The sequence below is a fragment of the Oncorhynchus keta genome, chromosome 7, assembly GCF_023373465.1.
Source record: "Oncorhynchus keta strain PuntledgeMale-10-30-2019 chromosome 7, Oket_V2, whole genome shotgun sequence".
In the NCBI taxonomy this organism is placed as follows: Eukaryota; Metazoa; Chordata; class Actinopteri; order Salmoniformes; family Salmonidae; genus Oncorhynchus; species Oncorhynchus keta.
This window is the reverse complement of record NC_068427.1, coordinates 6,739,884-6,754,730: the sequence shown is the minus strand read 5'-3', so window position 1 is coordinate 6,754,730 and position 14,847 is coordinate 6,739,884. Positions and strand designations below refer to the sequence as shown.

The 14,847-nt window shown below is 43.6% G+C and overlaps 1 protein-coding gene across 6 annotated transcripts in view; it reads left to right on the top strand.

Annotated features, from left to right (window-relative positions):
• The window catches only part of mycbp2 (MYC binding protein 2), a 239,038-nt gene that overhangs the window by 99,435 nt on the left and 124,756 nt on the right, over window positions 1-14,847 (top strand). For all 6 annotated transcript variants that reach the window (XM_035773118.2, XM_035773117.2, XM_035773116.2 and 3 more), the window contains 6 exons: window positions 3,053-3,178; window positions 3,909-4,036; window positions 8,037-8,263; window positions 8,352-8,435; window positions 8,665-8,761; window positions 9,144-9,336. In XM_035773118.2, the coding sequence (XP_035629011.1) occupies window positions 3,053-3,178; window positions 3,909-4,036; window positions 8,037-8,263; window positions 8,352-8,435; window positions 8,665-8,761; window positions 9,144-9,336 (855 nt within the window). The remainder of the gene's footprint in view (window positions 1-3,052; window positions 3,179-3,908; window positions 4,037-8,036; window positions 8,264-8,351; window positions 8,436-8,664; window positions 8,762-9,143; window positions 9,337-14,847) is intronic.

The window sequence follows — 14,847 nt, the reverse complement described above, 5'->3', positions numbered from 1 at the left end:
AGAATTTCACGGCGGTATCCCCTTTATGTGGCCGTAACGCACCCTAAAAAAATCCATGCCTTTTGCTGCTAGTGGCCATTGTGCCATTCTCGCAGAGTGCTGCGCGGCCCATCACGTGATCGGGTTTTTCTCACAGGCTACAAGTGAAGACAGACACATCAGGGACGCAACTGCACGCGTCCTTATCCAATTCCGAAGTGCATATTCAAGATATTGGAAGATCTGTCCACATTTTACTTTTTGTCAGCCAACAAGATGAGTAGGCCTAACAAACAGCAAAGCTCAAGCCTATATCAATCTACTATCCCCCATAGTACAAGGATGACCTACTATGTGTGAGAGAAATATTCCAAACATAGTTTGGGACAGTTGTTGGATGTGATATATCCCAATTAATACAACCACTAGCATCACAACAACTGTTTTACGCTATGTGACTGATGCAGCAGATCAAAACATTTAGCTTAAAATGTTGCTCAACTAATTAGGCTATTTCTTCATATTACCAGTGCAACAATGCACACATGGTAGTAGGCTATAAGCGCAAATTGGGCGGCAGGTAGCCTAGTGGTTAGAGCATTGGACTTGGTCATGCTTTTATTATAAAGGTGCATTTTTATTGTAATTTATCTTCCCGAAACTTGAAACTCACGTGCTGTGTATGTATGCCAGTTAGGCTCTACACCCCTTGTAAAGTGGATTAATGTGCTTAATTTTAAGAAGTTATTTGGCCACTTTAATTGTGATACAAACCTTATTAAAACATATAGTATGGGCTAGGCTACATGAGGTGTGTGACTATGATTCGAAAGTCACAAAAAAAGTCATTGTTTCTTATGCTGGGCATCATTCACAAGTGATAATATATAATTCACAGGCTAATATTGTCACTCATCAGACTTCTTGATTTAATCTTGTCTTTACAAAAACAAAATACTATATGTGTGAAATTTGTTTTGATTTAGAATGGACCATTATCATACACCTGTCTTGAAACAGGGGCATGCGGGAAAAAATACCTGCCATCTGTGCACATAAATAGCGAATGGAGGACGCTTTTCCCCGTGGTTTATTTTCATGCTAGCCAATTAAGCTATACTCCTGTTGTAAATATAAGCAATGTGCTTAATATTAGTAATGTTGATAAATAAAGTAGGCCTAGCCTATAGAAAGCTGATCTTCCTTTTTTCAGTAGAGGCCAAATCTCTTGTTTTCTCACGCAATTGCATAGCATATTGAAATGTTGCGCAACATGAGCTCATGTGCTCTCATAAAGTGTTTGATTAGATTTTCAAATACATTTGTATTGATGTCAGAGTGATTAGAGGGACAATAGAGTGCTGAGTACCAGGCTTGTTAGCAAGTTTGGTAGGCATACCAATGACCATCAGCAGCATCAGAGCTTGGCGAACCATAATTACCATGACTGAACTGTCACGTGGAATTTGACTGCGGTCGAGACTCGTGACCGCCGGTGTGGTGGTGGTTCACCGCAACGGCCCTAGTTGGGAAATGTGCGTACGATCACTTTGGGGACGACGTCGTCAATGCACTTATTAATGAAAGCCGGTGACTGAGGTGGTATACTCATTTAAAGCCATTGGATGAATCCCGGAACATATTCCAGTCTGGCTAGCAAAAAAATCCTGTAGCATAGCATCCGTGCCATCTGACCACTTCCGTATTGAGCGACTCTGCTTTAGTTTTTGCTTGTAAGCAGGAATCAGGAGGATATAATTATGGTCAGATTTGCCAAATGGAGGGCAAGAGAGACCTTTGTATGCATCTCTCTGTGTAGAATAAAGGTGGTCTAGAGATGTTTTTGCTCTGGTTGCACATGTGACATGCTGGTAGAAATGAGGTAGAACAGATTTAAGTTTGCCTGCATTTAAATCCCTGGCCACCAGGAGCGCCGCTTCTGGATGAGCGTTTTCTTGTTTGCTTATGGCCTTATAGATTTGGTTGAGTGTGGTCTTAGTGCCAGCATCGGTTTCTGGTGCTAAATAGACAGCTAAGAATAATATAGATCAGAATTCTCTTGAAGATGGTGTGGTCTACAGCTTATCATGAGGTACTTTACCTCAGGCGAGCAATACCTTGCGACTTATTTAATATTAGACACCAGATGTTGTTGACAAATAGACATACACTCCCGCTCCTCATCTTACCAGACGTAGCTGCTCTGTCCTGCTGATGCATGCGACGGCTATGAAATATATAGATGAAAACTCTCTTGGTAGATAGTGTGGTCTACAGCTTAACATGAGGTACTCTACCCCAGGCAAGCATTTCCTCGAGACACACCCCCACCCCTCGTCTTACCAGACATAGCTGTCCTGCCGATGCACGTAAAACCCAGCCAGCTCTATTTTATCCGTGTCATTGTTCAGCCACAACTCAGTGAAACATAAGATATTACAGTTTTTAATGTCCTGTTGGTAGAATAATCTTGAACGGAGATCGGCCAATAGAACGGATGGTAGAGGCTGGTTACCCATTTGCCGACGAACTCTCACAAGACACCCCGATCTCCTCCCCCTGTCTTTTAGTATTCACGCGAATGACGGGGATTTGGGCCTGGTCTCGGGGAAGCAGTATATCCTTCACGTCGGACTCATTAAAGAAAAAATCTCTGTCTAGTTTGAGGTGTGTTATTGCTGTTCTGATCTCCAGAAGCTCTCTTCTGTCCTAAGAGATGGTAGTAGTAACATTATGTACAAAATAAGTTACAAACAATGTGAAAAAACAAACAAAATAGCTCAGTTGTTTAGGAGCTTGTAAAATGGCAGCCATTATCTAAATGTTCGAGGCTATTTTGCTGCACTCCCTGTCCTTGTTTTTCCCCTTCAAAAATAAATTATTAATCTCTATTTGCAGAAAGGCCTAGCTAATAAGAACATTCATTTTTCTGTACTACGTTAGCACAGTGCTTTTACAGAAGTACTGTCAAGCACTTACCAAAAACAGACAAAACGATAAAGAGAAGTGTGTCCATTCGTCTGATGATAATGTTACGCACAAACAGGAAGTACCCTGTGTGTGTTGTGACCAGGTTGCCTGGATACGCTGGCGGCCATGCAAGAGCTGAAGATAGGCGTGGCCAGCACAGAGGAGGAAACTCAGGCTGTTATGAAGGTCTACTCCAAGGAGGACTACAGCGTGGTCAACCGCTTCGAGAGTGAGTCCACACACTCAGTCACTCATGTGTTTCAGTTCTCTTCTACAGTTCTCTTCTATCTTCTACAGCAGGGTTCCCTAACTGGCGGGCCACCCGCGGGTGGTTTTATTTGGCCCCCAAAGTTTTCTGAAAATTCCATTTTTTTACAAAAGACTCTAAAAACACCAGGAAATCAGCTCCAATTGATTTTTATTTAAGAAATCTGTTTCCAATTATTCCCTCATATGCAAATGTGAGCAATACTTAAAATTAATGTTTTAGTAAAACATTATCTGTTTGGGCTTCTTGCATTCAATTTGCAGTCTACAAATCATTTGCAATTATGTTCCGGCCCCCACACCATCTGCTCAACAAAAAATCTGCCTGTGGCTAAATCTAGTTGATCCCTGTTCTACAGTATTTGTCACACTCACAGCTATTCCTCATATCCCTTTTTCCTGATTTTGGTTTGATTGATTTGTGACATGATATTCCAGCCAGAGACAACATTACATATACTTTATCACCAGTGATGCATAAAAAAAATCAAGGATTACTACAAAAAATGATAACCCATATTATAATTCAAGGATGCATTGAAAAGTATTTCAACAGCTGAGTACCTTGTTTCATTATAGCATATTGCAGTGACTGGGCACTTCTAATAAAACTAACCTCATTGTATTGTTATGAGCACAGATGATGATGCTGCAGAGCCTGAGTCATCGCAACTTCATGTGTAATGTCATAGGTCACGGGGGTGGCTGGGGTTACTCTGCCCACTCGGTGGAGGCCATCCGCTTCTGTTCTGATGCGGACATCCTACTGGGGGGACTGGGCCTGTTCGGGGGCCGTGGGGAGTACACCGCGAAGCTCAAGGTCAGTGGCAGGGAGGGACACTAGCAAATGGACTGCATTTCCTCTTGCTCTTTTTGCTAGGTCTATACATGTTTGACATTGTAAGATGGTAATTTATCCCATTTACCACCAATGTGTAGTACCCACAGCACTGACGGCTGCCACACAGTTCTCACACCCAAAAGCTATTACCAATCTAAATGTAACTGCCAAAATAAAGGAAACACCAACACAGTGTCTTAATAGGCACTGGAGGGAAACTAAAATCATTCCACTACCCAGAATAGTAAAGCCCCCTTTTACTAGCTCAAATAGCCGACCGATCAGCCTGTTACCAAACCTTGGTAAACTTCTGGAAAAAACAGTGTTCGACCAGATATAATAAACAAATTGACAACTGACTTTCAGCACGCTTATATGGAAGGACACTCAACAAGCACAGCACTTACACAAATGACCAATGCATGATAAAATGAGGGGGGATGTCTTGTTAGACTTCAGTGCAGCTTTTGACATGATCTATCATAGTCTACTGCTGGAAAAACTTATGTGTTATGGCTATAATGTGGATAAAGAGTTACCTGTCTAACAGAACACAGAGGGTGTTCTGTAATGGAAGCGTCTCGAACATAATCTCGGTAGAATCAGGAATTGCCCAGGGTAACTGTTTAGGCCCCTTGCTTTTTTCAATCTTTACCAACGACATGCCTCCGGCTTTGAGTAAGGTCAGTGTGTCTATGTACGCGGAAGACTCAACACTATACACGTTAGCTACTACAGTGACAGCTGACCCTTAAAATTACATGGATAGCTAACATTAATGACATGCATGTCAATCTCTCATGGCTCAAAGTGGAACAGAGATGAAGTCCATCACTTGTTTTTGTAAGAGGTGTTGAATGTACCAAGCTGTCTGTTTTAAAATACACACACATCTCTGACACACATGCATACCCCACAAGACATGCCACCAGTGTTCTCTTCACAGTCCCCAATTCCAGAACAGACTATAGGAAGCACTCACTTCTACATAGAGCCATGACTACATGGAACTCTATTCCACATCAGGTAACTTATGCAAGCAGTAGAATAAAATGCAGCTAAAAAAAACCCTCTATGTAACAACAGGGCTGTGAAGAGACACAAACAAAGGTAGAGACGCATGCATACGCACATATTGTGATATTGTTGTATGGTTGTTTTGTAGATATGTGGTGGTATTGAACGTGTTGTGGATATGTGGTGGTATTGAACGTGGTGTGTTGTGGATATGTGGTGGTATTGAATGTGTTGTGGATATGTGGTGGTATTGAATGTGTTGTGGATATGTGGTGGTATTGAACCTGTTGTGGATATGTGGTGGTATTGAACCTGTTGTGGATATGTGGTGGTATTGAACCTGTTGTGGATATGTGGTGGTATTGAACCTGTTGTGGATATGTGGTGGTATTGAACGTGGTGTGTGGTGGTATTGAACGTGGTGTGTGGTGGTATTGAACGTGGTGTGTGGTGGTATTGAACGTGGTGTGTGGTGGTATTGAACGTGGTGTGTGGTGGTATTGAACGTGGTGTGTGGTGGTATTGAACGTGGTGTGTGGTGGTATTGAACGTGGTGTGTGGTGGTATTGAACGTGGTGTGTGGTGGTATTGAACGTGGTGTGTGGTGGTATTGAACGTGGTGTGTGGTGGTATTGAACGTGGTGTGTGGTGGTATTGAACGTGGTGTGTGGTGGTATTGAATGTGGTGTGTGGTGGTATTGAATGTGGTGTGTGGTGGTATTGAACGTGGTGTGTGGTGGTATTGAACGTGGTGTGTGGTGGTATTGAACGTGGGTGTGGTGGTATTGAATGTGGTGTGTGGTGGTATTGAACGTGGTGTGTGGTGGTATTGAACGTGGTGTGTGGTGGTATTGAACGTGGTGTGTGGTGGTATTGAACGTGGTGTGTGGTGGTATTGAACGTGGTGTGTGGTGGTATTGAACGTGGGTGTGGTGGTATTGAACGTGGGTGTGGTGGTATTGAACGTGGTGTGGGTGTGTGGTGGTATTGAACGTGGTGTGGGTGTGTGGTGGTATTGAACGTGGTGTGGATATGTGGTGGTATTGAACGTGGTGTGGATATGTTGTGGATGTGTGGTGGTATTAACGTGTTGTGGATATGTTGTGGATGTGTGGTGGTATTGAACGTGGTGGTATTGAACATGGTGTGGATATGTGGTGGTATTGAACGTGGTGGTATTGAACATGGTGTGGATATGTGGTGGTATTGAACGTGTTGTGTTGTGGATATGTTGTAGCGGTTTTGACTTGAGGTTATTTATAGGGGTGCCAGGTAGTCAAGTCTACACCAATACAAAGGACTTATGCAAAAGTCAGGATGGAAATACACTTTTCATAAACCCTTAAAACATTGGAAAGGACTTCAAAAACAACTATATTCTTTAGCGTGGGTTGTATTAGCAACATCAATGATTACACACACGTATAATAATATTACACAATGAGTTCTGGTTCCTCCAGAAATGTCCTGTACCTCGGGCCTAAAAAGAGTCCAGTCCGGTAAAGGAGTTCAGGGAACTCAAGTGACCTTTGTCACGCAATGTTTGTCCATTCATTCAAGTGTAGCGTTAACCCAGTATTAATCATACAATCAATATAACAATTATTTTACCACAGAACTTTAAAGCGTATCAACTCTACGAAGTCCTCAACTACAACTAACTACATAAATCATCACCGTATACATCACATCAAAACAAATTAAATACCGTATACAAAAAGGTGGTAGTCAGTCGGTCAGTCAGACAATCCAATCCGCCAATAGATCTCCAGCGGAGAAAGGCCATGAAGAACAGAGGTGTAGTCCACGGACGCAAAGAGTGGATCCGATCCTGGGTAAACTCTATTAGGCTACAAAACACACGTTTAACGGCAACAAAACAAACGGCATAGAGAAGCTTTGGAACTGAGGGTTGAACACATCCTCATTCATGTCTCCATCACAACCCCACTTTTGAGCAGCTGATGCTGGCTATTTAATTGGGAATTGAAGGGAAAGCGCCCTATTGGAAGGAGAAGCACTGAGACGGTTCAGAAAAATTCAGGGCCGTCACAATGTGGTGGTATAGTGATGTTATAGGATGTACTGTTTTATCTTTAGCTCATTCAGTACATACATAGTTCACTGTTTTATATTTTCTTTTCAATGTAATGTGGGTGCTTTGGTGTGTTTGGACCCCAGGAAGAGAGCAGCTAATGGGGATCCCATTAAATAAATACAAATACAGCCCACCTGCTCTTTTCACGACCTCCGACACTAAAGCTGCCAGTAAGAAGCTATTTCGTGGCTGTTAAGTAGTAGATTCCCAAATGCCCAATAAAAACAGGCATTAAGCTGCAATTGTGTAGTAATACGAATAGGAATTGTATTGTAATGCAAATAAGAAATGTGTGTTCATCAGTAGGCATGTGCCAATACTCTGCTCATCACTACTCAAATGACCAAATGATCAGGAATGACTTACCACTCGTCTTAAATAAGTAGTGAAATGACCTATTACGGAGGAGAACTTGTAAGGTAGTGATAAATACTAAGTAATTTTTTTCATGCGGTTGTGGCAATATCCTGACATCTGGTGGCGACTAGAAACAATTGCATAATATGAACTATTACAAATTGATGGTCCTGAAAAGAAATATTAGTGCTTGAAAAAGGTCTTGAATTTGACTTGCCACGGTCTATACGAACCCCGAATCAAGTGTTTCCTTTATTTTGGTAGTTACAATACCTTTATATTTAACCTATGTAATCTCAGTTGTTTGATTACACTTCAAATATCAAGGTTAGTAGGTATACTAGTGTCAACTGTTTATTTATTTATCAATGTATTAATGTAACCTTTATATTGCTAGGTTCTGTGATATTGAACACATTAGCAAATAGTTTAAATTATACCACAGCCCGAATAGAGGTCTATTCAAGTTCTGCTAGTAAGGCTGACTGTTATGTTGTTACTGTGCAGTTGTTAGAGCTGGGGCCTGATGGTGGAGACCATGAGACGGATGGGGACCTCCTGGCTGAGACTGACGTCCTGGCCTATGACTGCGCTGCCAGGGAGAAGTACGCCATGATGTTTGACGAACCGGTGCTGCTGCAGCTGGGCTGGTGGTACGTGGCATGGGCCCAGGTGTCTGGGCCCAGCTCAGACTGTGGCTCCCACGGACAGGCCACCATCACCACAGATGACAGGTTACTATTGTAGTTGGTAGAAATACAATTACTTCAAAAGATATCCTCATTGTCATTGTGAATAATGTCGACCTACACTCTTTTGCAGTGTGGTCTTTCAGTTCAAGAGCTCCAAGAAGTCAAACAACGGTACCGATGTGAACGCAGGTCAAATACCTCACCTCTTGTACAGGCAAGTCATTTTCCTACATGCAAATCACATTTTATTGGTAACATACACATATTTAGCAGATGTTATTGCGGGTATAGCAAATGTTGCTTAGGAGTTAGAAGCAGAGCTGCCATGTCTATCTGCACCATCATTCTCATGTCTGAAATAGTGACCCATGAAATGTATATTGATGAACTTCAAGTAACAAGCTTTGTAATGGGAATGTGATTTGGTTGTTTTACTATTCCAGGCTTCCGTCGAACGATGGCATCGTAGCCAAAGGGAAACAGCAGACCAGTGAGCCGGTTCACATCCTCAAACGCTCCTTCGCCAGGACCGTTTCAGTGGTACGAACCGTACGCCTGCGTTTCCCCAAGCTAGACTTGTTCCCAGGAAGGCCACAGAGACCCCAGAATCAATACACAGGCCTGTCTTATTTAGGAATTACCAATTTAACTCCTGAATTGTGTTCATCAGTCACCAAACAGAATAAAATGTAGTTAAACAGGGAGGGACTACCTGGACTTGTACAATAAGAAACACTCGTTTTAGTTTTCAGTTGCAAAATGTTTTAAAACCTTTTCAATTGCATGCCATAATGAACATCACCCTGGAGTGTTATACAGTAGTAGTTAGGATGTTGCTAGTGAAGAGTTCATGAATAGGTTGTAAAGCTGTAGTAAACATGTAATAAACATGCAGTAAAGTTGTCCTCCCCTCTCCCTGTAGGAGTGTTTTGAGTCCCTGCTGAGGATCCTCCACTGGAGCTGGACCACCCTGGTGCTGGGGGTGGAGGAGCTGAGGGCCCTGAAAGGCTTCCAGTACACAGCCACCCTGCTGGACCTGGAGCGCCTGCGCTTTGTAGGGACCTGCTGCCTGCGCTTGCTCCGCGTCTACATCTGTGAGATCTTCCCCATATCTGGTAGGGTTACAAAGATGCACATGCACAAACGCGCACACATATGCTGCAGGCACGGAAGCATCCTCGAACACAGACACACACACACACAAATCCAAGTTGATGCCAAGGATTTTAATACATAGAGAGACCTGACACATTATTAGCCTTACATTTTAAAGGCTCATAGCAAGTAATAAAACCATTATACCTGTCAGCTTTAACAATAGAACCGATAAAACAGTCATTTTGACTGCTAATTTTTAAGTCATGCCTACTCTGTCCAACTTAGCGTAGGCTACACAGTGAGAGCGTGCATAATTGTACTTGCTGAACGACTTTCAATGTGGTGATGAGGCTTGTGGAACCTTGGCAAGGGGAGACATTTCACCATGGACAATTTCTTCACTTCACTGTAATTCACTGTAACAAGTTGTTTGTGAAGAAAACAAGTCTGGCCAGCACCAAGAACAAAGTGAGATGTGAGCTCCCTCCCTCTGCGCAAAATAAGGCACCGGCACAGCTGTTGTACTCCACAACGATGCTGAAGGATGACAAGAGGACGGGACACAATGAGAAAACCGGAGACTATTAGGCATTACAACCAAAATGTGTCAAGCAAGTGAAAGTAACAAAAATGGTCAGCTGTTAGCACAAGGGATAAGAGCTACATGAAATGCAACTGATGCCATTGCGTGAAGACGTGCACGAGCTGTCAATAAGTAACTATTTCTCACTGCATTATAATGACATAACGCTTTGGAAAAACATTATCAGCTGCTTCTCGCCTTTTCGAGATGCCGACAAGGGCCTACCCCACGCTCCCTTCGGCAAATCAGATTACCACTCCCTTTTGCTCCTCCCTTCCTATAGTCGGAAACTCAAACGGGAAGTACCTGTGCTAAGGTCTCAACACCGATCGGTCGGAATCCATGTTCAAGATTGTTTTGATCACACGGATTGGGATATGTTCCGGTTAGCTTCAGAGAATAACGTTAACATTGACACGGTGCCTGCGATCATCAGGAAGTGTATAGCGGTGTCTATTAAAACCAGAAACCGTGGATAGAGATGGCGGCATTCGCGCAAACCTGAAAGCGCAAACCACCACATTTAACCATGGCAAGTTGTCTGGGAATATTGTTGGATAAAAATAGTGTAGTTATTCCCTCCGTAAGGAAATCAAACAGGTGAAACGTCAGTACAGAGACAAAGTGGAGTCGCAATTCTACAGCTCAGACACTAGGCGTATGTGGCAGGGTCTAAAGACAATAATGAATTATAAATGGGTGCGTGCTCAGCCCCCTCCTTGGCCATGCACACCTCCAACTCAATCATCAAGACAGCCTACATGGAGGAGGTGAGGGCCCTGGAGGAGTGGTGCCAGAAAAATAACCTCAACCTCAACTTCAACTAAATGAAAGAGCTGATGGTGTAAACAGGGAGCTTGCCCCTATCCACATCGACGGGACAGCAGTAGAGAAGGTGGAAAGCTTCAAGTTCCTTGGCGTACACATCACATCAACTTTGACAGATGCACAGCTGATGGTATCCTGTTGGAATGAATCATCGCCTGGTACAGCAACTGCACCACCCGGTACAGCAACTGCACCGCCCGCAACCGCAGGGCTCTCCAGAGGGTGGTACGGTCTGCTCAACACATCACCGGGGGCACACTGCCTGCCCTCCAGGACACCTACAGCACCCGATTGTCACAGGACAGCCAAAAAAATCCTGAGGGACATCAACCACCTGAGCCACGGCCTGTTCACCCTGCTGTCATCCAGAAGGCTAGATCAGTACAGGTGCATCAAAGCGGGGACCGAGAAGATAGAAGCTGTTTTTCAGTCTAAGGCCATCAGACTGTTAAATATCCATCACTGGTCGGAAATTATAGGCATTTAGCAAGACACCCCCAATAAAGGAGTGGTTCTGCAGGTGGGGACCACAGACCATTTCTCAGTTCCTATGCTTCCTGGCTAATGTTTTGGTCACTTTTGAATGCTGGCGGTGCTTTCACTCTAGTGGTAGCATGAGACGAAGTCTACAACCTACACAAGTCGCTCAGGTAGTGCAGCTCATCCAGGATGGCACATCAATGCGAGATGTGGCAAGAAAGTGTGCTGTGTCTGTCAGCGTAGTGTCCAGAGCATGGAGGCGCTACCAGGAGACAGGCCAGTACATCAGGAGACGTGGAGGAGGCCGTGTGAGGGCAACAACCCAGCAGCAGGACCGCTACCTCCGCCTTTGTGCAAGGAGGAGCAGGAGGAGCACTGCCAGAGCCCTGCAAAATGACCTCCAGCAGGCCACAAATGTGCATGTGTCTGCTCAAACGGTCAGAAACAGACTCCATGAGGGTGGTATGAGGGCCTGACGTCCACAGTTGGGGGTTGTACTTACAGCCCAACACTGTGCAGGACGTTTGGCATTTGCCAGAGAACACCAAGATTGGCAAATTCGCCACTGGCGCCCTGTGCTCTTCACAGATGAAAGCAGGTTCACACTGAGCACATGTGACAGAGTCTGGAGACGCCATGGAGAACATTCTGCTGCTTGCAACATCCTCCAGCATGACCGGTTTCGCGGTCAGTCATGGCGTGGGGTGGCATTTCTTTGGGTGGCCTCCATGTGCTCGCCAGAGGTAGCCTGACTGCCATTTGGTACCGAGATGAGATCCTCAGACCCTTTGTGAGACCATATGCTGGTGTGGTTGGCCCTGGGTTCCTCCTAATGCAAGACAATGCTAGACCTCATGTGGCTGGAGTGTGTCAGCAGTTCCTGCAAGAGGAAGGCATTGATGCTATGGACCGCCCGTGCCCCAGACCTGAATCCAATTGAGCACATCTGGGACATCATGTCTCGCTCCATCCACCAACGCCACGTTGCACCACAGACTGTCCAGGAGTTGGCGGATGCTTTAGTCCAGGTCTGGGAGGAGATCCCTCAGGAGACCATCCGCCACCTCATCAGGAGCATGCCCAGGCTTTGTAGGAAGGTCATACAGGCACGTGGAGGCCACACACACTACTGAGCCTCATTTTGACTTGTTTTAAGTTGGATCAGCCTGTAGTGTGGATTCCACTTTAATTTTGAGTGTGACTCCAAATCCAGACCTCCATAGGTTGATAAATGGGATTTCCATTGATCATTTTTGTGATTTTGTTGTCAGCACATTCAACTATGTAAAGAAAAAAGTATTTAATAAGAATATTTCATTCATTCAGTTCTAGGATGTGTTATTTTAGTGTTCCCTTTATTGTTTTGAGCAGTGTATTTTGGATTTGCTTCATTGGCTCTAACTGGTGTACACACACACACACACACACACACACACACACACACACACACACACACACACACACACACACACACACACACACACACACACACACACACACACACACACACACACACACACACACACACACACACACACACACACACACACACACACACACACACACACACACACACACACACACACACACACATACACACACACACACACACACACACACACACACACACACACACACACACACACACACACACACACACACACACTACCAGTCACACACACACACTACCAGTCAAAAGTTTTAGAGCACCTACTCATTCAAGGGCTTTTCTTTATTTTTGCTATTTTCTACATTGTAGAATAATAGTGAAGACATCAAAACTATGAGATAACACATTTGGAGTCATGTAGTAACCAAAAAAAGTGTGTGAGATTCTTCAAAATAGCCACCCTTTGCCTTGATGACAGCGTTGCACACACTTGGCATTCTCTCAACTGGCTTTACCTGGAGTTAATTTCTAACAGTCTTGAATGAGTTCCCACATATGCTGATGTAACAGTACTCTTCTGGCGTTGTGTACATCAGTCATCGACACGGAACTCCAATATGTAGCACCAATCATGTAGCTTTATTCTGATAAGAACGACACAAAATTGCACGTCATGCAATGCCCGTCTCACCATCCAACTCTGCACTCACGCACGCTGGTTTGGTGCTTGTTCACTGGCACGTTACCAAAATAATACAATTACAATATACAATATAATATTTTTAACAATGTACCTGATAAGAACGACACAAAATTGCACGTCATGCAATGCCCGTCTCACCATCCAACTCTGCACTCACGCACTGTACAAAATATATGAACCCCCCCCCACCAGACACAGTAAGTTGCTCGCTAATACTGGCGAGAATTCTCTACAACAAAATGCACAACAAATATTCTCCAAAAACCCCTGCATCTTATGTGTGATGTTTGAATAACATTTACGAACTATTTGATATAAATTGTACATTTAAATCATCACTTGAGAGCATAAAATCACTTTTGACGTACGGTGCTTTGCAACCAACAACTTACCGCTGGTTTGGTGCTTGTTCACTGGGACGATTCTAACTGGAACATCCCCCCCTCGTAAGCAAGCAACGCAAACCAGCCAATAAGATGCCATGTTGAGTAGGTGAAGGCAAGACAAACTCAAACCAAAAACCCATTGGCTTAACAATAAAGTGGCAAGGGGAATCACCAATATAACCCTGTTACACTGAGAATTGTTGGCTGCTTTTCCTTCACTCTGGTGATTTTGTGGAGGCCAGGTCATCTAATGCAGCACTTATCACTCTCCTTGGTCAAATAGCCCTTACGCAGTCTGGAGGTGTGTTGGGTCATTGTCATGTTGAAAAACAAACGATATTCCCATTAAGTGCAAACCAGATGGGAATGCATATCACTGCAGAATTCTGTGGTAGCCATGCTGGTTAAATGTGCCTTGAATTCTAAATACATCACTGACAGTGTCACGAGTAAAGCACCATCACCTCCTCCTCCTCCATGCTTCACGGTGGGAACCACACATGCGGAGATCATCCGTTCACTTACTCTACGTCTCACAAAGACAGAGGTTGCAACCAAACATCTCCAATTTGGACTCCAGACCAAAAGACAGATTTCCACCAGTCTAATCTCCATTGCTCGTGTTTCTTTGCCCAAGCAAGTTTCTTCTTATTAGTGTCCTTTAGTAGTGTTTTCTTTGCAGCAATTCGAGTCTCCTCTGAACCGTTGATGTTGAGATGTTACTTGAACTCGGTGAATTATTTATTCAGCGTGCAGTCAGAGGTGCAGTTAACTTAAATTATCCATGTGTTATTTTGTAGTTTTGATGTCTTCACTGTTCTACAATGTAGAAAATCGTTTTTAAAAAATAAAGAAAAACCATTGAATGAGTAGGTGTGTCCAAATGTACTGGTACTGACTGGTACTGTACGTAGACATGGAATCACTGGCCACTTTTTAATAATGGAACCCTATTCACTTTAATAATGTTTACATTCTGCTTTACTCATCTCATGTATATAGTGTTTTCTATTCTACTGTATTTTTATCAATGCCACTCCAACATTGGTTGTCCTAATATTTATATTTCTTCCATTCTTTTACTTTTAGATTTGTGTATTGTTGTGAATTGTTAGATATTACCGCACTGTTGGAGCTAGGAACACAAGCATTTCGCTA